The sequence below is a fragment of the Nicotiana tabacum genome, chromosome 16 (assembly GCF_000715075.1).
Source record: "Nicotiana tabacum cultivar K326 chromosome 16, ASM71507v2, whole genome shotgun sequence".
Classification (NCBI taxonomy): domain Eukaryota; kingdom Viridiplantae; phylum Streptophyta; class Magnoliopsida; order Solanales; family Solanaceae; genus Nicotiana; species Nicotiana tabacum.
In genome coordinates, this window is record NC_134095.1 from 56,419,056 (window position 1) to 56,439,065 (window position 20,010).

Consider the following 20,010-nt stretch of genomic DNA (forward strand, 5'->3'; position numbering starts at 1 on the left):
TGGATGTTAGTTGAGCTAGTTGTGTGCTATAGTTTCTCAGCTATAGGTTTTTATCTTTGACTGTACATAATGCTTTTGGTAATGAAATTTTTTATTTACAAAAAAAAAAAGTTAGAGCAATTTCTTTGACATAATTGACTTTTTATGATGTGTTAAAAAATATTTTTTTTCACTTACAACCTAAATTTTCACTTATTGTTTAATCATTATAGATATTATTTGGAGAAATATTGGACATATAGACTTATAGTCATGATAACATTCTATTTGCCAAACGTCTAGAATTTACATTTGATACAATCTCATTTACTATAAATATTTATATTTTCAAAGTTCATGTATGTTTAGAATCTATTAGAATGTTAGTTAATGCTTTTGTACTTTCATGTCTTAATTAAAAAGAGGACATCATCCTTAGAATTGAAATTAAAAAGAGGACATCAAAACAATCAAAAGAAGTCAAAGTATATTTTCTTTCTAAATAATTTTCCATTAATTTTGTGTAAATAACATGATGCTAATGGTAAAATCCAATTCATTTGCATGCCTTTTGTTGCTCTGTTTGCCATGAATATTCCTTGCTATTACTCTTTCTCCTCTAGGCTCTACCAGACATTTATATTTAACTATTTTATTTTTTATGTTTATTTTATAATGTTAATACGTTTTTTTTTTTTTAAAAACATCTTCAATATGACAAGAAGCATACATACAGCTAGGCTGTTCAAAATCTTAAACAAATCCAAGGACCAAAAATGACAGTAAGAAACTATTCAGAAAATCTTGTCACTGCTCAAAATAGTGACCTAAGAGAGAGAAAAGTTAAATACATTAAATTAAAACATTCCAATTTAAAAAAAAAAGTTGTAAAGTTTAAAAAGCGTTTAACCTTTTCTTTCCCAAAACATTCCAATTAAAAAAAACAAAACACTTTCAGAAACATAAAAAAGAGACTTTTTACGAAAAACTCCAAAATCGCCACCACCACCACCACCACCTTCTTCCGTCCTTATACCCCATACCCCCGTAACCCCATCCCACCCCAACCCCCAAATTCTGTTCTTTCCCATATTCCAAATTAAAATCCCAGAAAAACCCTTTAAGGAATTCAATTTTTTTGAGCATTTGGCTTACCATATAATGAACAATCTCAAGTTTCAAGTGTTTGACTCTGTTCCAGCTTAAGGTTTGAGGAGAGGCCGTAGCACGTGGGGGTTGAGGCGTGCCACATGGCAAAGCGCGTGTACCAAGTCTGGAAAGGAAGCAATGTGAGAATTTCTTTTTTACTTTTGTTTCTTTTGATTATTAGAAATTTTGCTTCTCTTTTTTTGTGGGTGTTTTTTTATGTGGTTGTGCTTTAATTTTTTTCCTGGGTTTTGGTTGAACTTTTAGTTGGGTATTGTTTGGTGTAGTGGGTTTTGGAGAATATTTTTGTTACTGTATAATGTATATAATTTTCTAGTGTGTGTAATGGTTACTTTGCCAATTTGTGCATAAAGATTGAATTTTTATTGCTTTATTCAGCTTTAAGTTATTCTAATGGCCTTATGAAATGTCTTAAGTTTTGATCTGAACTGTAAAGAATGTTACTCCTCAGCATTCTTTGCGTTTTGGAATTCTCGGGATGTTTTCCAGACAAGTGTCTGCTAGTTTCTTACATTCATAAAAATCTGAAATACAATGTTGAAACTCTAGTTTGAAGTTTAGATATAACTTACATATGCGCACTTTCGAGCTCTGGGTATAGAGTGCTAAGTACTCCTTCATCCTTAACCAGAGGTCTCGGGTTCGAGCCCTGGGTATGGACTCGCCTTTGTTAAACAACGCTTTACCCCCCAATATGGGACTTCCAGGCACAAATCCATATTTAGTCGGGCCCCAATGCAGCTACTGGACACCAGTTGTGAAACCCAAAAGAAGAAAAACTAAAGATTGTATTACTTCTACCTTGCCAAAAAAATAAAATAAATATTACACCTACACAATTTTGAATTTGCCCCTTCTATGGTGAATGTCTTAAGAACTGGCCAATTTTTCTGGAGGCTATGCAAGAAAAATATTGGCAGACTGGTTATCAACATGAAGTCAAATAGGTCCTACACCGAGATAACTGTGTAGCTGATACCTCATTGCAATGAGTCAGCTGTTACATCAATGAGGATACTGTTAGCATATTCTTTTGACCTTTCAGGTGTTATTATACATTAAAATAAACTGAGTTACGGGCTAGTGGGTGTATGATATTTGATCTAAGAAGTAACATTACTGTTTTTTGGATATAGTTCGAAGCATGTATTGGCTCCTTTTCCTACTAAATTCTCTATTCCGTAACTCTCTTATTTGGTGGTTTGGTTAATTAACATTTCCTTATAAGTTGGTTTGTGGCTGTTACAACTATTTTTTTTCAATTTAGACTCTCTCATAAGCAAATTTTAATTAGATGAGCAAACCAAAGTGCCCATATTCCTCTCATCTTGTAGGATGCTGAGCTGCCTTTGGTCCTAGATCAGAAAGCACAGTCTTTTTAAGAATTTGAACTCTTTCCTATGGTTCACGTGGTTATTGTCTTCTTGGGCGAATAATAATGTTATCATCTTGTTGAAGTTGTCACCTTTTCTGTTGAGAAGTTTTTGCTTTTTTTTTTTTTTTTTTTTTTTACCATCGTCCCATATGGATTTGATTTCAGAACCTTTTTTGAATCTGGAGCGGAAAGAGGGCTGTATATAATTTCTAAGCAATTGCTCAATGGTCATGTGATTCAAGTACCTAAAATTTTCAGGAATAGGCAGCAAATGATGAAATACTGAGTATAAAATTTTGAGACAGAGGAGTAGGGACAAACCTGTAAAGAAGATGGCGTAGATAAAAACCAGAAGCACGCTAGTTTAGTATATGAGGAAAATTTTATTTCTTAAAAAAAATATATTTTCCAAGTTCTAAGTAATAAATTCTAAATCTACAGCCCCTAGGGCTTTGGCCGGGTAGTAAAAGTGCAGCCCTTGATGTGTGGTTAGGCACATGTCACATAGGAGTAGGGTCGAACCTGTAAGGAAGATGGCGTAGATTAAAAAACCAGAAGCACGCTAGTTTATTATATGAGGCAAATTTTATTTCTTAAAAAAGTATATATTTTCCAAGTTGTAAGCAATAAATCCTTAATCTACAGCCCCTAGGGCTTTGGCCTGGTGGTAAAAGTGCAGCCCTTGATGTGTGGTTACACACATGTCACAGATTCGAACCTTGCCGCAGAGAAAAGCTTGGTATCTAAGTAGAGAAGGGTAGAGGTGCCAGCCCATTGTCCACCAAATTTCAAATCGTGTGGGTCCTCAGGAATTTCTCGATTATCAAGGAGTAAATTTTTTTTAGTTTATACACTGGCCACTCAAAGAGACAAAAACAGCAAACTTCGATGATTTGAGGGGCCCCAACTAGCTATAGTTACCTTTGTGCTAATAGCTGACGAATTTCATTAAGCACCATGAAGAAAGGGTGCTTTGACAACTTCTCCTTGGATTTTTCAGATTTTCTCGGTTTATTGAAAAAGAGATGAAGCACATTGTACTCAAATTTTATTCTCTTTGGAAATATGGATCAAAACATAGTATCATTTCAAAAGTATATGTGCTTTAGGTATCAGTGAGGACTCTTGGCTTTTATCGAATATGTAGGGATATAATAGTATTAGAAGACTAATTTTTCAAGGGAAGTTTATTCACTGAGTTTGAGTGCATAGCTACTTAATCATTTTTATGATGGAGATGTTGTTAATCAGTAATCTTAAGGATTGTAGTTCAAGCAGATATATGAAGGGCTAGATTTTTTTAAATGAAGCCTCTATAGAGGGACTAACAAATGTAGTGAATTTGAATTTGTGGCGCTGTTGATATTTTGCCCAAGTATTGAGTACTTCCACTCTGCCACATCCTTCCCCCACCCCTACAACAAAGTTGAAAAAGGAAAAAAAGGAGAGAAAAAAAAAGGAAGAATATCCTGGCAGTCTATATGCTGCTTTAAAGATGTAGGTAAAGATGCTGAGTCCTGGAGGGACTGTACGTTAGACAATTGTTCTTGCCCTTAAACATTTCCTTTAATTGGTTGTCATTTAGTGTTTGAAGGTTAATTTATTGTTAAGTTTTTCTGCTGTTAGTCGTAGTAGACTTCCGCACTTCTAATGGTGTTGGTTATAGTGGACAGTGTGCTCAATGTGTTGGAGACCTTTTGTTTGACAATTCTCTACATATTCAATTGTTTTCTATATATTTATTTTATTGTACAAATAAGTATTCCTGATAACAATCAAGGTATTGACCTAAGATAGTTTAAGAGATTTATCATCGAAGTATCAAATATTAAAGAATAGATAATACACTTTCACCCAAGAAACAAAAGGAAAAAGAAAAGGAAGGCATTGGTATAGCTTGAGATGATCTGGAAATGGGGAAGACAGGTTGATGATAACAAGATCACGAAATCTGTATCACAGTAGGGTGTTACGTCTTCATTGTATGCTTTAATGGTAATTTACTTATCCTCCCGGAAAAAGAGAAACCAAAAACAATAAATAGGAGAAAACAATCGGTGGAGATGTAGAGTTAGTAAAATGATTAGATATTACTAGCAATGATAGAGGGATTAGGAAGAGAGTTAGGTGTTACTCTGAGGGAATTGCTAATAAATTATTCATTAATCACCCTAGTGTGGATTTTTTCCTCTTCTTGATAAACTGTGTTCTGGTTGTGAGTGCCCTTACCTGGAGGAGTTTCATTGATTTAGAATTGAAAAGTAAAAGGTAGTTGTCTTCCTTCCTGGCACTCTTGAAAGACTTGATTGGGCATAGTAGCATTTGAAATTCGAATACTAAAGATTTTTTATTCGTAAAACTAACCTCAAGTGTACTTATCAAAAAAAAAAAAAAAAACTGAAAGAGAGTGTTTAATTTCACGATCGGCTCACCATTGGCCCATTAGTTTTTTTCTGGGCTTATTTTGATAATCAAGTATTGGTCGTGTTAAAATCCAAGCGCTCAGCTAGTATTGGACATTGCAAAAGTAGGGAGGATCCTTGTAAAAGCAGCGGAAGCCCCTCATAAAAAGGGGAAGCCTCTGTATAAAAATCACTGTTGTAAAGTATGGATGTACTCGATCAGGCTGTTTTCCTCGTATATAGCTTCTTTGTACAGGGGCCCTTGTACACTGGGCCATTGACTTCTGGGGCCTAAAGTCCCCTTGTATTGGCTTTTTTTTCCAGTAAAATCCTCTTGGGCCATTCAATTAGAGATCTCTGTCTTTAGATAATATATGTATAACTCTAACATCATTGAGTATGAAATCATGATCATAGCCACATCTAGATTGTTCTAAACAAAGAGGAGGGGTCTTGAAATAAGAAAAGTAAGTGGAGAAGATTGCCAACAGAACACTGACAGTACCAATAGAAATTTTTGCACTTGCACTGATGATTGCGATGAAGAGAAATTCTTCGTTTCTTCCCCTTGAAACTGTCTCTTGATCTCCCAACTATTCTTGTGAATTTAGATAAGTCCTTTCTCAATATTTTCATTTTGCAGCAACAACAGCGTAATTGTTCATCTGTTGCTATAACAAATCAGCAGTAGCATGCCATGCTATACTTTTTACTTCTGATTTATCTTCTTTGTTTTTTACTCATTTCCTTTCTTCTGCAGTATTTTTTTCTTGGTGGCAGGTTGATTTTTGGGCCAGATGCAAAGTCATTGCTTATAACCTTATTGCTTATCATAGTACCCGTCACTGTTTTCTGTGTTTTTGTCGCAAGGCATCTGCGCCATGAGTTTTCATCGTACAATGCAGGATATGCTATTTTGGCAGTAGCAATTATTTTCACTATCCATGTAAGTTCATTAACCCCTTGCTTGACTCTTGAGAATAATTGCATGTTACTTCTGTCACCAATATGGTTAAAATAGTGTGACAAGTTTGTTTTACTTTGAATTCTTGTGGTTTTTAGCTAGTGGCCAGTTGCTGCATTTCATTTTGTTCATGGATACGTTAGCATTCGTGTCTAGGATTTGTTTGTCCCTTTGTATGTGCAGTTGTTTTTTCATTCTCCTGATTATTTATTAGCTTTGATTTTTTCATTTGTACACATAAATGTAACAGTTACATAATTAGGCTTTGCTAATATCTTTTCAGGTTGAGTTTTTGGTGGGTGGGGATATTAACTGTAGTGCCAAGAGCAGTAAAATTGCTGGTTAAATTTCATGGTACTTGGTGTGGAATTTCTATTTTCCCTGATCACTTGGATACATATTTTCCAGTCTTTTTCTGTTTACTCATGTTCTTCAGACTTGATTACCGAAGAAGGAGGAGGCAATAACGAATGCTTTTAATATCTTATATTATAGATGACCAATAATTGGATAATCTTAATTTTCATCTTAGTTTGGACTGTTGGTAGTTGCACTATTTTACTAGTTAGACACTACTGAACATTCCAAAATCTCGTGCACGTATGGATATGTTTTGTCAGCTCTCAGCTTTTGTTAGTGAAACTTTTAGAATTTGATTGAAGTTACTTGTTTTATCTTTATTTTTTTGGAAAGATTTAGCTGAAGGTAGTACTTCTGAAAATAGTTGCCCGATAATTTGTTCTATTTGCTTCTATCTATGTCGAACTATGTACTGGTATCACCTCTCTATATGGGTATCACTTTTTGATCGTCCGAAATAGTGTAGAGGAGAAATGAATCAACTCACAAGCTGTGGCTTAGCGGATCCCTGAATTGGTTTTGGCAGGTATTGGTGCTGCTGCTTCTTACATCAGCTAGAGATCCAGGTATTGTTCCACGTAATTCTCATCCGCCAGAGGAAGAATTCCGTTATGACACTTCTGCATCAGTAGAGATTGGTGGAAGACAAACGCCTAGCCTTCAATTTCCCCGAACAAAAGAAGTAACTGTTAATGGGATGCCAGTGAGAGTGAAATACTGTGATACCTGTATGTTATATCGCCCTCCACGATGTTCGCACTGTTCCATCTGTAACAATTGCGTGGAGCGATTTGATCACCACTGCCCATGGGTGGGCCAGTGCATTGGATTGGTAGGGTATTGTACTATCTAAATTGGTTCTATGAAATTTCCTTGATTTTTGGATCTATTGGGTTACTCTTGACAGCTCTCATTTTATCGTGCAGCGCAACTACCGTTTTTTCTTCTGCTTTGTCTCTTCTGCTATGCTGCTGTGCATCTATGTGTTTGCAATATGTGCTCTGTACATCAAGGTGCTAATGAATAATGATCAAGGCACAGTCTGGAAGGCAATGAAAGAGTCGCCAGCATCTGTCATTCTAATGGCTTATTGTTTTATTTCCCTGTGGTTTGTTGGTGGGCTCACCGGCTTTCACTTGTATCTAATAAGTACCAATCAGGTCAGTTGCTTTATCTTGTAGTCATGATAGGACATTTGATTCTAAGTTCAATCTTGTTATAGAGGTTAAGAGAAATTTGATGCTAATTGTGCTTCAAGATAGGGCATGAACACATCATATGTGGTGCATTCCATAGGCCATGCTTCTTGTGATTTTGCCTTCTTCTGCTTTTAAACCTTTGTTGGGCCCATGAATATGCTGCTTTGTTTTTTTGAGCAGAATATGATTGGAAGCTTTTGATTCCTTTTTGCTGACCTTGTCAAGCAAGTAAAAGATGAGGAGCCTAATGTACTTACTTTCTCTGTTCCCATAATTGCTTTTGCTTTTTAATGTACTGTTGCGGGAGGGTAGGGTCAGGTTGGTGTTTTATGTCTTCCTTTTCATTTCAAGTTGTTCCTTTGCATTTATGTTTAATAGTTGCAGTTAGTTCTTATGAAGGTTTTGGGATGGTCGGATTTAGGATAGAAAGGAAAGAATGGTGAGAAACAGTAAGCAATATAGTTATCTTATAAAATGCACTTGCTTTTCTTTCCTTCTATTCATTCAAAACAGCAAACCCATATTGGTTGGATATTCGTGCATTAGTCAAGCATTGTCTATGTAGTTAGTTAAAGTAAATAGCTTTTCGACAAGGTGTCTTTCTGGGAGATCCGCTTTACTATCATGTCGACAAGAAATTTTCTTCTTGCGCTGTTCTAGATATGCAGCAGTCTTTGCATTCTCACTAGTGTTTAACCTTGTCCTCTCTCAGACGACCTATGAGAATTTCCGGTATAGAGCAGAAAACAGGATCAATGTCTATGACCTTGGTTGTTTGAACAACTTCATGGAAGTATTTTGCACAAAAGTAAAACCGTCACGGAACAACTTCCGAGCTTATGTACAAGAGGAAGAACCACGACCGCCTTTGCCTACTACCAGGGAAGCTGAAGTTGAAATGGGTGAGGATCATCGAGTGAAGGTAGAAGATGATCTCGATATTGGTGGAGACCTTCTAAAGATCTCACAGCGTCATAATATTGAAGATATTGAAGCAGATATACGTAGCCGAGGGAGTGATGTGCCCTATCATAATTCGTCTGAGGCTGATTCAGTTCATGGGTCAGATAGGCGAGCTCCCAACGTGCAATCAGACACACGTCACTCAAGCTGGGGAAGGAGAAGCGGGAGCTGGGAAATTGCATCAGAGGTCCTTGGCACGAAAACCAACGTCCCCGAGAGCAGGAGCCACACTGCTTCGCGGGAGCCTTATCAATGATTTAATGATGTTGTACAGTTGACGCCAATGGATATATCATTGGGCTGCAGTTGTAACTTACTCCTGTAGGTTAAATCTGTAATACATTATGTCCTTTTCACATTCTCATTCACCACTGGATACTAGACTGATATAAATATTCTTTTGGGAAAATTAGTGAACAGGCGTGTGTAATTTTTTGAATGACAAGGAAATGCCCTGTTTTGGCTTGCTGCTGCTGCTTATTCTGTTCAATTGGGGGACTGTGAACTGGTTTGTTTTGTGTAGACCTGATGCCTCTGTTAATTTAAATAGAGATGGTTCTTACTCATTTTACTTCTCCTTGTTTTCACCATTTTTGGGGTATCAGTTGGCTTCTTCTCTTAAATCTTCTGCCATCTTTTCAACTTCATATCACTGTTCACTAACGACACAATTGTGGAAATAAAATGAAATTGATTGGACATTTGAAGTCTGGATAAAACAATGTGCAGTTATATTACCTCTTAATTTTGAAACCCATTTATATCTATCTATACTATATTAAAAGCACGAAGGTCCTTAGCGAAATGTCGTTCGCCTTTTTTATTCTTTAAAAACAAATTTTACATTAGATAAAATTGTCATTTAATTATTCACTTAATATTTAAGATTTTGAAATAAATCAAAATTTTAGCTATTAAACTTTTCCTTATTTGAATTAAGTTAAAATCCTAATATCTAGGAATTTAAAACTCATCAACATATTACGCTTAATAAAGTTTCCTTTCATCTTCAATTTACTTCTACTAAAATATAGGATTGAACCAAACGATTCCATAAATAAGAAATTGGAGAAATAATTATATTAATCAAATAATGACAATGTACTATATATTTTATTCAGAGCGCAACATTACCATGCCGATAACATGAGCAAAATAATTAATAAAAGTTTACCAAACTTTTTTTCCGTATTCTTTTCCTTGATATAATTATAAATTATAATATATATATATATATATATATATATATATATATATATATATATATATATATAATTGTAATTATATTTAAATATAGCTATGTATTTAAAAAATACGCTTAACAATTAGAATAAATAAATATGAAATATCTTTATTAATACAAAAAAAGAAAGAGAGAGAAAAAAATGATTGGCAAAAGTCAATAACACTAATGCTTCAGTAAATACAAAGTGCAAAAATGTGATTCTTTGATCATTTTAAAATAAAATAATCTTATTAAAAACATTTAATTACACAAAAATATTTAAAATTCAATAAGCTAATATTAAGAATTTGAATCAACAAAAATAAATTATTTCTTAATATTAAGAATAAATATTTAAGTATTAAAGTTATTTAATTAGCAAAAGAATCCAATCTATTCTTTCCAAATTATAAACCTAAAATTATTTTTCACGCTGGCTCAAATTTTAAGGACCATAAATTTGTTTCCTCGAAAAGATTACCGGTGATGAAAGAAATTAGAGAAATAGAGCAAAATCAGTTGTAGTATAGTATTAAGAGTTAACTTGGTTAATATGCAAATTTGAACAAATGATAATGAAATAATAGAAAATAAAATTTATTCAAATTGAGTCATCATTAATCATTATTCTTTTTTATTTTAGTAACTAAAACCTCACTGCAAGGCAAGGGTAATATTGTGACCTTTTACGAAAAATAAATTAAAAAGACACAAGATTCTGTTCTTCCGTTTTTGTTATTACAAAAAAAAAATTAAAATCATAATATAAGTATAGCTAATTCTATTTTTGTCTTCTTGGAAAAATTTGATAAAAATATTTTCAGAAAAGCTCTTACATCTTTAAGAGTGATGTGTTCTTCCTGAAAATAACAAGGAAGTATAATAACTTGTGAAATTAAGCTAATATAATTATAAAACTGGAACAAAATTTAAGTACCGGATATAATTGGATGATGATTGATGACTCTATGAGACATAGTTTCTTTTTTTTTTATTGAATTTGCAATATAGGATGAATATTTTGCAATTTCTAGAGTTTAACCTTTATGTATAACTAAAATATATTTTTTAAATAACATTTATATAATTGTTTTTAAAAAATTATTTATTGAGTTAGGGTACTAAGGCTAGTCTATATAAAAGAGGGCCAAAAAGTGTTGACATCTCTTTGACCGGCTTTTATATTTATCTTTTTCTTGGTTTTTTTGCTTTTATCCTTCATTATTTTTATTCTTCCCTGTAAATAATGATTAATTAATGTGTCTATTAAGTAAATCTAAAACGCCGTTTGAGAGACTCAGGCCTCTTCAATTATCCGTTTGCCTAAACACTCCCTCTCTCCTTGAAATTATCCATTTGCTTTCCCTAAAGCCAAAAGAACCTTGCTTTCTCTTCTTCCCATAAATCTTCTTAATTATTTGATCTTCTTTCTTATTGTTCTTCTGTACTTGTAAATAATGATTCTGGAAATTAGAACGTTAGCTTATAAACGTAAATATAAATAAAAAACAGAAATTAATTCGAGTCCACTGAATTCACAGTGTTTCCTTAAGGAATTTAATCCCCTCCTAGTACCCAAGGTTATAGATTATTTCCTCCCAGGATAGAACGAATTACACACTGGTGTAGCGGTACTTCAAACCCCAGTGTTTCAACGAACACAAAGTTCGGCAACAAATCACACTTATGGATGCTTTGTTTGTAGTTAAAAACAATGCAGAATAAGGAGGACAACTCAGAAGTCGAATGGAAATTCTGAGAGGAAGGAATGCAAAGTATAGCCAATGTTGAATTCTTACTGAAGAGAATATCAAATTGCAATTCGTTTTTCCAGTGTATACGCAGTGTATACAGAGTGTATATCCAGTATATGAAGAGTGTATATCCAGTGTATACAGAGTGTATATTAAGTGTATACAGAGTGTTTCAAGTGGTTTTTTTTCGATGTGTTCTTCTTTCTCTCCAACTTATGCTCTATTTATAGCAGTTATTTGAGAGAAATCCGCCCCTTCCATGGTGCAACAAGCACTAGATCATGGAGAAAGCACTTACATGGTGGTATATACACTTGCTTGGTGGGAGGAACACTTGCACCATTGTGGGAGGTGCACTAGGCTGCATTGTTGCTTAGTGTTGCAACACAATACACGGATTGGAAAACATCCGTTACAAACACGGATTATATCACGTTAATATTCACTATTAACAAATAAATTTGGTCCAAAAAATTAATCAATCGATCGATCATTTGACCAAATCCGAATCCAAATCCCATTTCCCATTCACTCTAATTTTAAGACTATTTCATCTTAAACAAAAACTCAACATTTCTTACACACAATTTCACACACACTCAACATTTACAGAAACAGTACCTTACAATACATATACAACGATGCACAACATCAATGAAAGAAGGATCCAAGGAGCAGAGCAAGAATTAGTAAAGGCTGTTTGTTGAATTAAGTAGTAATGGAGTTTTTTTTTTTTTTTAGGATACAATTCATGACAGGATTTGCTCAACAAAAGAAGGAATTCGAGTCATGATGATTCACAATGCAAGACTGGCAAGAACATGATTTTTTGTAACTGGTATTCCGACTAACCTTTTCAATTTTCTTCACATTAAAGAACACATTTTATTGCGTATAGATATATTTTTGATACAGTAAATTGACGTAAAAGAAATAAAGTCAACTCCTCTAAAAGTATTCCCAGATTTTTTAGTTATCCCTCAAAGATACACTTTACTATAATTGAGCAAAATAAATGTCATTATATATTGGAGTTGTCATGGTTTATGATTTACAATTTTACATGTTAACATCATAAGTTTGAAGTGTTTTGTCAGATATTTACTCCATATTAACTATGTGAAAGGATAATTTTTTTCTGATATGCTGGTAGAAAAAAAGAACAAGAACTAAGATCGAGTTCGGTGAGGCATGCATTTCTTGACCCAGAAGAAGCAATTCTTTTGAGAGAATTAGGAGAAAAGGAAAATTCAGAGGCAAAATATTTGTGCTTTTAGTGTAACCGTAGAAAAGATGAAGGAGAGACAAAGGAAAGAAAACTAAAGTACTAGAAAGTATCGGTAGAAAAAGGATGAAAAGAACAAGTTAGGAGGATAGAGCTTATTTAGATTTTAGGGGATGAGTAATGGAGAGGACTATTAAAGAATATGAATGGAAAGAAAAAATTGGAAAAGGAAAATGAATAGAAAAAGAAACATATAAAGAAAATGCATTTCAAATTCGCTTATTCATTTCACCTTCTCTTTGATTTGAATTTCAAGAGCATTTTAGGAAAACCGAATTTTTTTTGCCATCTGTTTAATGAAATCGAATAAATCTATACATGTGCATGAAAATATTTATTTTTTGTTTCGACTGAACTTATGAAAAAATAATGTTCAATTTATAGTGCACCGTGTGCAAAGCGGACATATCTGAAGAAAACAATGGACGGGGACAACGAGGAATTTGTCTTGTTATTTGAGAGAATATGTTGTTCCGATGTTACTGAAGGGAAGAAGAACATCGATCTATCGGCCGAAAGAAAAACAAGGAAAAAATATTAAAGAAGAAAAAAGGACTACTTCACAAGGAAGTAAAGCAAGATAAGGAAAATCGAACCTTCATCGTTTTCCCTTCCCCTTAAATAAAAAAAAAGAAGAAGAAAGAAGTAAAATTGATAAAGAGAAGCAACAGAGTAGCAAATCTGAAAACAAAGCAAATCTGAAAATTGGTGTAATCATTATTTTTTTCTACTTTGTTTTTCTAATTCCTTATTTTATTATTTTTTAAAAATATTTTTCTGTTTTATTATTTCATATTCATTTTTTTTTCATATGCTTCTATTTTTGGTATTCTGTGTGTTTCTTAGAGGTTTTAGATCACTAAGCATTTTCATAAAATAGATGTTTGAAGTAACATACATTTATTTATTTTGATAGAGGGCATATATTCTCTTACAATAGAGTATTTTAAATACATTTCCTCTGTAAATTTTGTCACCCTCTCTATTATCTCTCATTTAAACTACTAAACCATTTTTATAATAAGACAAAAAAAGATCAAGTAAACACATTTATAGAAAGAAGAAAATACAAATTCTTGAAAAGTATTTTATATTATTTTCATTTTTAGATTTTCACCTATGCATATTATAATAAAATATTTAATAGAATTATATTGTTTATTTACTATTTCATTGTGTTTATTAATGGATTGGAAACATATAGTATGTTTTATTATAGTGATTGAAGGTTAGAAATGACTATGTAGTGTAGTGCTTTAAACGCTTTTTTAAAGTCCGCTAAAATTTAGTGAATTTATTTTTGTCAACAGAGCAATTCAACATATATTAACTGTAGCGGAACAATTCACTGTTAATATTTGTGAGTGTGTACAAATATCAGAAAAAATTAAAATTCCAGCAACTATATAAAACTAAAGGCTCATTTTCATAGTGCTAAAAGTTAAGTTGAGTTTTTGTAGTACTAAAAGTTATGTTGGATACTTTGAAACAAATCCTTCAAAAAAATACTGCTAAAATTGCCTTATTTTAAGAAGGAAAAAGTCTATATCTCTTTAATATACGGATTAGAAGGCGCTAGGCATGCACATTTTTTTAGTATTTCCATCATTTTACGAGAATTATTTTGTAAAATATACATATATGAAATTTTTATCTCTTATATATCAACTATATTTATAGAAAATTATTTTGCCAATTCATTAATGTCTTTACACAACGCGTAAAGCGCGAGAAATTCACTAGTTATTACATAATTCATTAGCAGGAATGTAAATGATCCAAATCCATTAATCCATCCAAATACAGTGTTCTTTATATGGTTGAATCCATACAAATAAATTCTTTACCTTCTTTGCAATTAGGCACACTTAAATTGTGAACTATCTATTAATTATATTAATAAATGAGCATACCAAACAATTATTTAATCAAGCCATCATCCCAAAATATCAAACACAATTCATAACTTTGTGTTGAAACTTCATACCCTTCCACTCCCTCGTTGAAAATTTGTTATTTTTTTCTCCTCTCTAAATTTTTACCTTCACAACAAGAATGTCTTCATCAATCAATGTTTCAATTCTTGCAATATTTATTTTGGCATTCTTTTGTGCTACATCAAAGCCAGATTCTCCAAAATTGCTCGACAAGGCTTGTGCTTGGGGTTCAACAGATTGGAATTCTTCCTTCTGTTTAGACGTTTTGAAATCAAGTCCTTTGATCATATCAGCAGAGGATTTGCTGCGACTAACGCTATCAATCATCGAAACAGGACTAATAAACGCAACAAGAACACAAATATACATTGGAGAGAAGCTTAAAGGAAATATTACAGGAGTCGAATCAAAGTCAGCTCTTGGTCAATGTCTCAACTTGTATGGTCAAATAATAGGTTTATACAAGAGTGCTTTGGTTAATGTTGAAAAACATAAGTTATATGATGTAGCAAGTTTTGAATTTTCAATAGCTGCCAATAATGCTGATTATTGTCAAGGTTGGCTACTTTTTTCTGGAATTTCTGATGCTGACATTTCAAGTGGTAACAAATTTGTTAAGTATCTTAGTTTAGCAGGATATACTGTTGTAAATGATCTTATAATCTCAGATTGGCTTATCAAGAACTAGGTAATTCTTCTTGGTCCCACTTAATATTTATCATCCTTGAAAATAAATTATTAGTCGAATATTTTATTAGTTTCTTCCCAGCTTCCTCTCTATCATACTAGCAATTTTTTTAAAAAAAATTATTTGTTTTTTTTTCTTTCTTAACTTCTTTTTTTCGCAACTTTTATTCATAACAACTTAAACCATTAGAAAAACTTAATTCATATACATTGTATGCAATAGATCTAATTTTCCATAAAGGAAGAAAGTAAATTAATTACTGAATAATTGGTGCAATAAAATGTAATATTCACTTGCATCTTGCCCAATCTTCCACGATCCGTAAGTATGTGTGCATATACAGTGCACATGTGGGATAAAAGTCAAGACCGTATATAGAAAATTACTACACAATATCATACCAAGTTTGTACTAAGATTGAGATATTCTTGATCTTTAATTCCACCGTAGGAAGTAGGGTGTACAAAGGAAATCGACAAACCGCACAAAATTGATAATTCGAATCAAATCGAGAAAAAAAACTCGACTATGGTTCGGTTTGATTTGGTTTGGTGTTAGGAAAAAAATTCGACCATAATTGATTTGTTTGGTTTTAACTAAAAAAAGTAAAACCGAAATCAAACTAACCCAAAATTACATGTATAGAAGTTTTTAATATATTTAATACATAAAAATATTTATTATAGCGTAATTTATAAATATTTCTTAAATTTTTTCATAGTTTTATCTTTTAACGTATTATTTCAAGCTTGGACTTATAATTTTTGAATGCTCCAATAAGTTTTATAGTTCACAAATATTAGTAACTCAAAGAAATTCCAAACCAAAATCAAATTATATTAATGCTAACAAAAGACATTCAATTTAAATGTACTAGAATGGAATAGTCTTGGATATCTATTTTTTATTTTTTATTTTCATGGTTTAGATAAAATGTATAACTTATTCTTTTTAGTGTTTAGTTATGTAATAATAGTACTTATTAGTCATACTTATTTTACAACTTAGTAGTTTTAGATTATGTTTATTTTCATTATGACTTATTAATTATATTTATTATGCGATTTTATTATCTTTATTGTTGAATATTTTCGTACAATGCCATAGCTTATCTCATATTTTATGTTATTATCTTGAAAAATACCTTATATAGTTTTGTCTTACTAAAATTTAAAAAAATATTTGGAGCACAAATTGTATGTTTTATGCTATGAAGACTTTATGAAAAAAAGAGCTCGAAAAATTCGAGAAAAAACGAGATTAAAAAAATCAGACTTTTATTGGTTTGTTTTGGTCTTTACTTTTAATAACCCGACATAATTAATTTGGTTATTCGAATCAACCCGCCCTATATACCCCATAATAGGAAATGTATTGTTTTTTGGCAAAAAAAAGTGAGGCTTCTATTTATTTAAACGCGTCAGTGTCCTGTCCTTTTGGAAATTAATAACTACGCAGAGCCCAAGCATTACTTGTTTTCGTAGTTGGTCTCGGACTCAAAAGTAAATGAGAATTACCATTTTGGTAAGTATGAAACGTAGGTCCCATGTTTCCCTAGTTCTTCTCGGAGTCAAAATCATAGTGACTATGGTCTTGCAACATAGAGCCTTTTTGGTATGTAAGCAATGTAGGGCACACACTTTCATAATTTTCCTACTTCTTCTCGGACTCAAAATCCTAATTATTATGATTATACTATAAAAGTGCATACAAATACATTAATCAACCACTATACATCTTCAACTTCAAACCAATCCCGCTCCAGAATACAATTCAAGAAACAACAAATTCCTTTCCAAAACCAGTACTCACTCAAAGAAATATGTCGGTTGCGATTGCAGGAACAACACCACTAAGGCAATGGTCTAATTTTGCAAAAAATTCTTATGTGTGCGTGACAGCTTCAAAATCCACTACTTACATGCTTAGACAACAAAAGAAGTGTACGCTTCACCTCAACAAAACCTCTCTTGACAAGATTGGTTTGCCTCTTAAAGTTTCGCTTACGTCCTTCGTCATCACTTTCTACTAGTCCTGGTAAAAATCATATACTTGACCACAAAACCGAGCTCATATTTTGGATTCCATACGATGAAATCTTCTCGGACGATGCTCCTGATATTATGTCGAAAATTATCTACCTGATGAATGTCCCCTTTTCCTTGGAGGATAAGCTAAATTGGAGAGACACAAAACAATATGGTAAAGTTGAGATAACTGCCATTTTGGAAAACAAGGACATGTTGATTCTCCAGCTTCGCCTAATGACAAAGTTCATAGCTTTATGAATTTGGAAATTTTGAAGGTCACTCATCTACCCCAAATAGAATTCTTGAATAAGCTTAAGAATATTGAACCAGACCACATTATTCAGGCACGGAAAAGGCCTCAAGGAGTTATCGGTTCACGACTCGAAAAGATTGATGCTTTGCAGAAGGATTTAGGATTGCAAAAGATGAAATTTGTAAGTGAGGGTTCAAATATTTTGGAGATGTGCTTGATTTGCAGGGAAGACTTCTCAGTTGGCTCTACGGTTTTATGCTTATAGTCATGTTCCCATATATATCATGAAACATGTTTTCTTGAATGAGTCCGGAACCAAAATGTGGTTTTTTTTACTCAAATTATACAATTAGGTGGTAAAAAAAAAGTTACATTTTTACAGTATAGCGCCACAATACCTGACGCTATACATTAACGGTTCCGTTACTGTTAATGTATAGCGCCAGGTATTGTGGCGCTATATATAAAAAAGTTGACATTTACAGGTATAACGCCACAATACCTGGCGCTATACATTAACGGTTCCGTTACTGTTAATGTATAGCGCCAGGTATTGTGGCGCTATAATAGATTTTCCTGGCCCCACCAATAATTTCGGACTTCAATAATTCAAAAGCGTATAGTGCCAACGTTTTTGGCGCTATACATATAAAGAAAAAATCCGGCTAGCCATTTCCTATATAAAGAGGTTAGGATTATATAGAAATTCATCCAAAAAAATTTGTTAACTCTTGTTGAAACGTTTATTGTTCTTAAATTCTCCAACAGTTTTTCATTATGTCTGAAGAGCGTAGAATAAGAGTTTCATTATATTGGGGGGGTGAGGTTGTGATGGAGAATAATTCTGTGGGCTACAGTTTACCTGCTCAATATCATGTTAAATTACCACTTACAATAAAGTACGATAAATTGATATCGTTATTATGCAAAAAACTGAGTATGAGAAAACGTTCAGTTATAGTTAAAGTAACCGAAAGATATCCGTATTCCGTCACTCCGCAGGGGGTTGTTTTTTACTCGGAATTTAACATCGACGATGATGAAACTTTGAGTGATTTTTTGAGGACTCCGGACGAATGTCGGGAATTTCTTGTAATCACAATGTTGGAGATGTACGTGAAGGTCGAAGACGTTCCCAAAAACGAGGTTGTGCGTAGCAGAGATAACCCTCAGTCATCGGGTGGTTATTATGGAGCAGTTTTTGCCGGACAGGCTCCAGATGAAAGAGTTTTCATTGATTTAAACTTATCACCGGCGGCGAATGAGCAACGAGAAAATAATTTATACCCTGCTTTCCATAATTCACTAGACGAGTGGTAAGCTTTAATTTTCATTTGTGTTAATTATGTATATTTTTGGCGTACTTGAATTTGTATTAACGCTCATATATTTAATAGGGGGTACTGGCCGGATATGAATTTTACAAGTGGCCCATCCGGTAGTCATCACCTAATTGAAAACGTCCATCATGGAATTTCATCACATTACGACTTGTAAGTGAAGTGATATAAAACCATATGGACATCATTTATTAATTCAGTAGCTAATATTTTTGTTGGTTGTGCAGTGAAAACGAGCAAGTTGAACCACCTGTACTCACTCAATTGACAGAAAATGACGTATTACACCGGGATCTGGCAGATGCACAGAGTGAGGAACAGAACAGTGATTACGATAACAATGCCGATGAATCCGGAGACGAGACACCATTTTTTCTTGAGGATGGTGATGAACAGGATGAGGAGGAAGGACCTGATTTGAAGAGAGACCCACCTAGACGAAGAGTGTACGAGTCCGAAGTGCCGTTTCATTCAAGGGAGATTCCTTACATTGATAACTTGCCAACCGTGCCGGATGTGGAAGCTCTCACAAGGGATTTTGATGAAATCCGGACAGCAATGTGGGATGAGTCTAGACCAACGATGCTTGCAAAGGGGATGCTTTTTCCTGATAAAGCACGCCTAAGCAGGACTTGTAAAATGCACAACGTAAAAGAGTGTCGTGAGATGCAGGTATGGGAGTCAAATCCGATGGTATACAAGGTTGTTTGCCGCAGGTGGTTTTGGCCATGTAATTGGATGTTGCGTGTGACCAAGAAGAAGACAGATATGTGGAAAGTGGGTAAATATATTCCCACCCACACATGCGAAATGGACACATTCAACGGTAATCACTTAAACTTGGATATTGACTTGATATCTCTTGTACTTATTCCTCACCTCGAAGCATCCATAAGGTATACAATCAAAGAGTGCATTACATCAGTCCACCAGGAATAATGCCATACCATTACGAAAAGAAAGGCATTTCTCGGGCGCAAACGAGCATTTGAAATTGTCTACGGTAATTGGGATAAGTCATTTGCATCTCTGCCAAAGTACATGGCCGCACTGCAGCACTTTAACCCCGAGACAGTTGTTGAATGGAAG

General features: G+C 33.5%; 2 protein-coding genes across 2 annotated transcripts; both read left to right on the plus strand.

The window, feature by feature from the left end:
* Positions 1–882: 882 nt before the first annotated feature.
* LOC107801446 (protein S-acyltransferase 8) lies at positions 883–8,975 on the plus strand. The gene is made up of 5 exons (XM_016624774.2): positions 883–1,268; positions 5,684–5,869; positions 6,774–7,079; positions 7,174–7,407; positions 8,159–8,975. The coding sequence occupies exons 1-5, from the start codon at positions 1,230–1,232 to the stop codon at positions 8,663–8,665; spliced, it is 1,272 nt and encodes a 423-aa protein (XP_016480260.1). The 5' UTR covers positions 883–1,229; the 3' UTR covers positions 8,666–8,975.
* A 5,753-nt stretch (positions 8,976–14,728) lies between these two features.
* On the plus strand, positions 14,729–15,298 carry LOC142170249 (uncharacterized). Its single transcript, XM_075232110.1, has one exon. It carries the CDS (start codon positions 14,729–14,731, stop codon positions 15,296–15,298), a length of 570 nt encoding a protein of 189 aa, XP_075088211.1.
* The last annotated feature ends 4,712 nt before the right edge of the window (positions 15,299–20,010 follow it).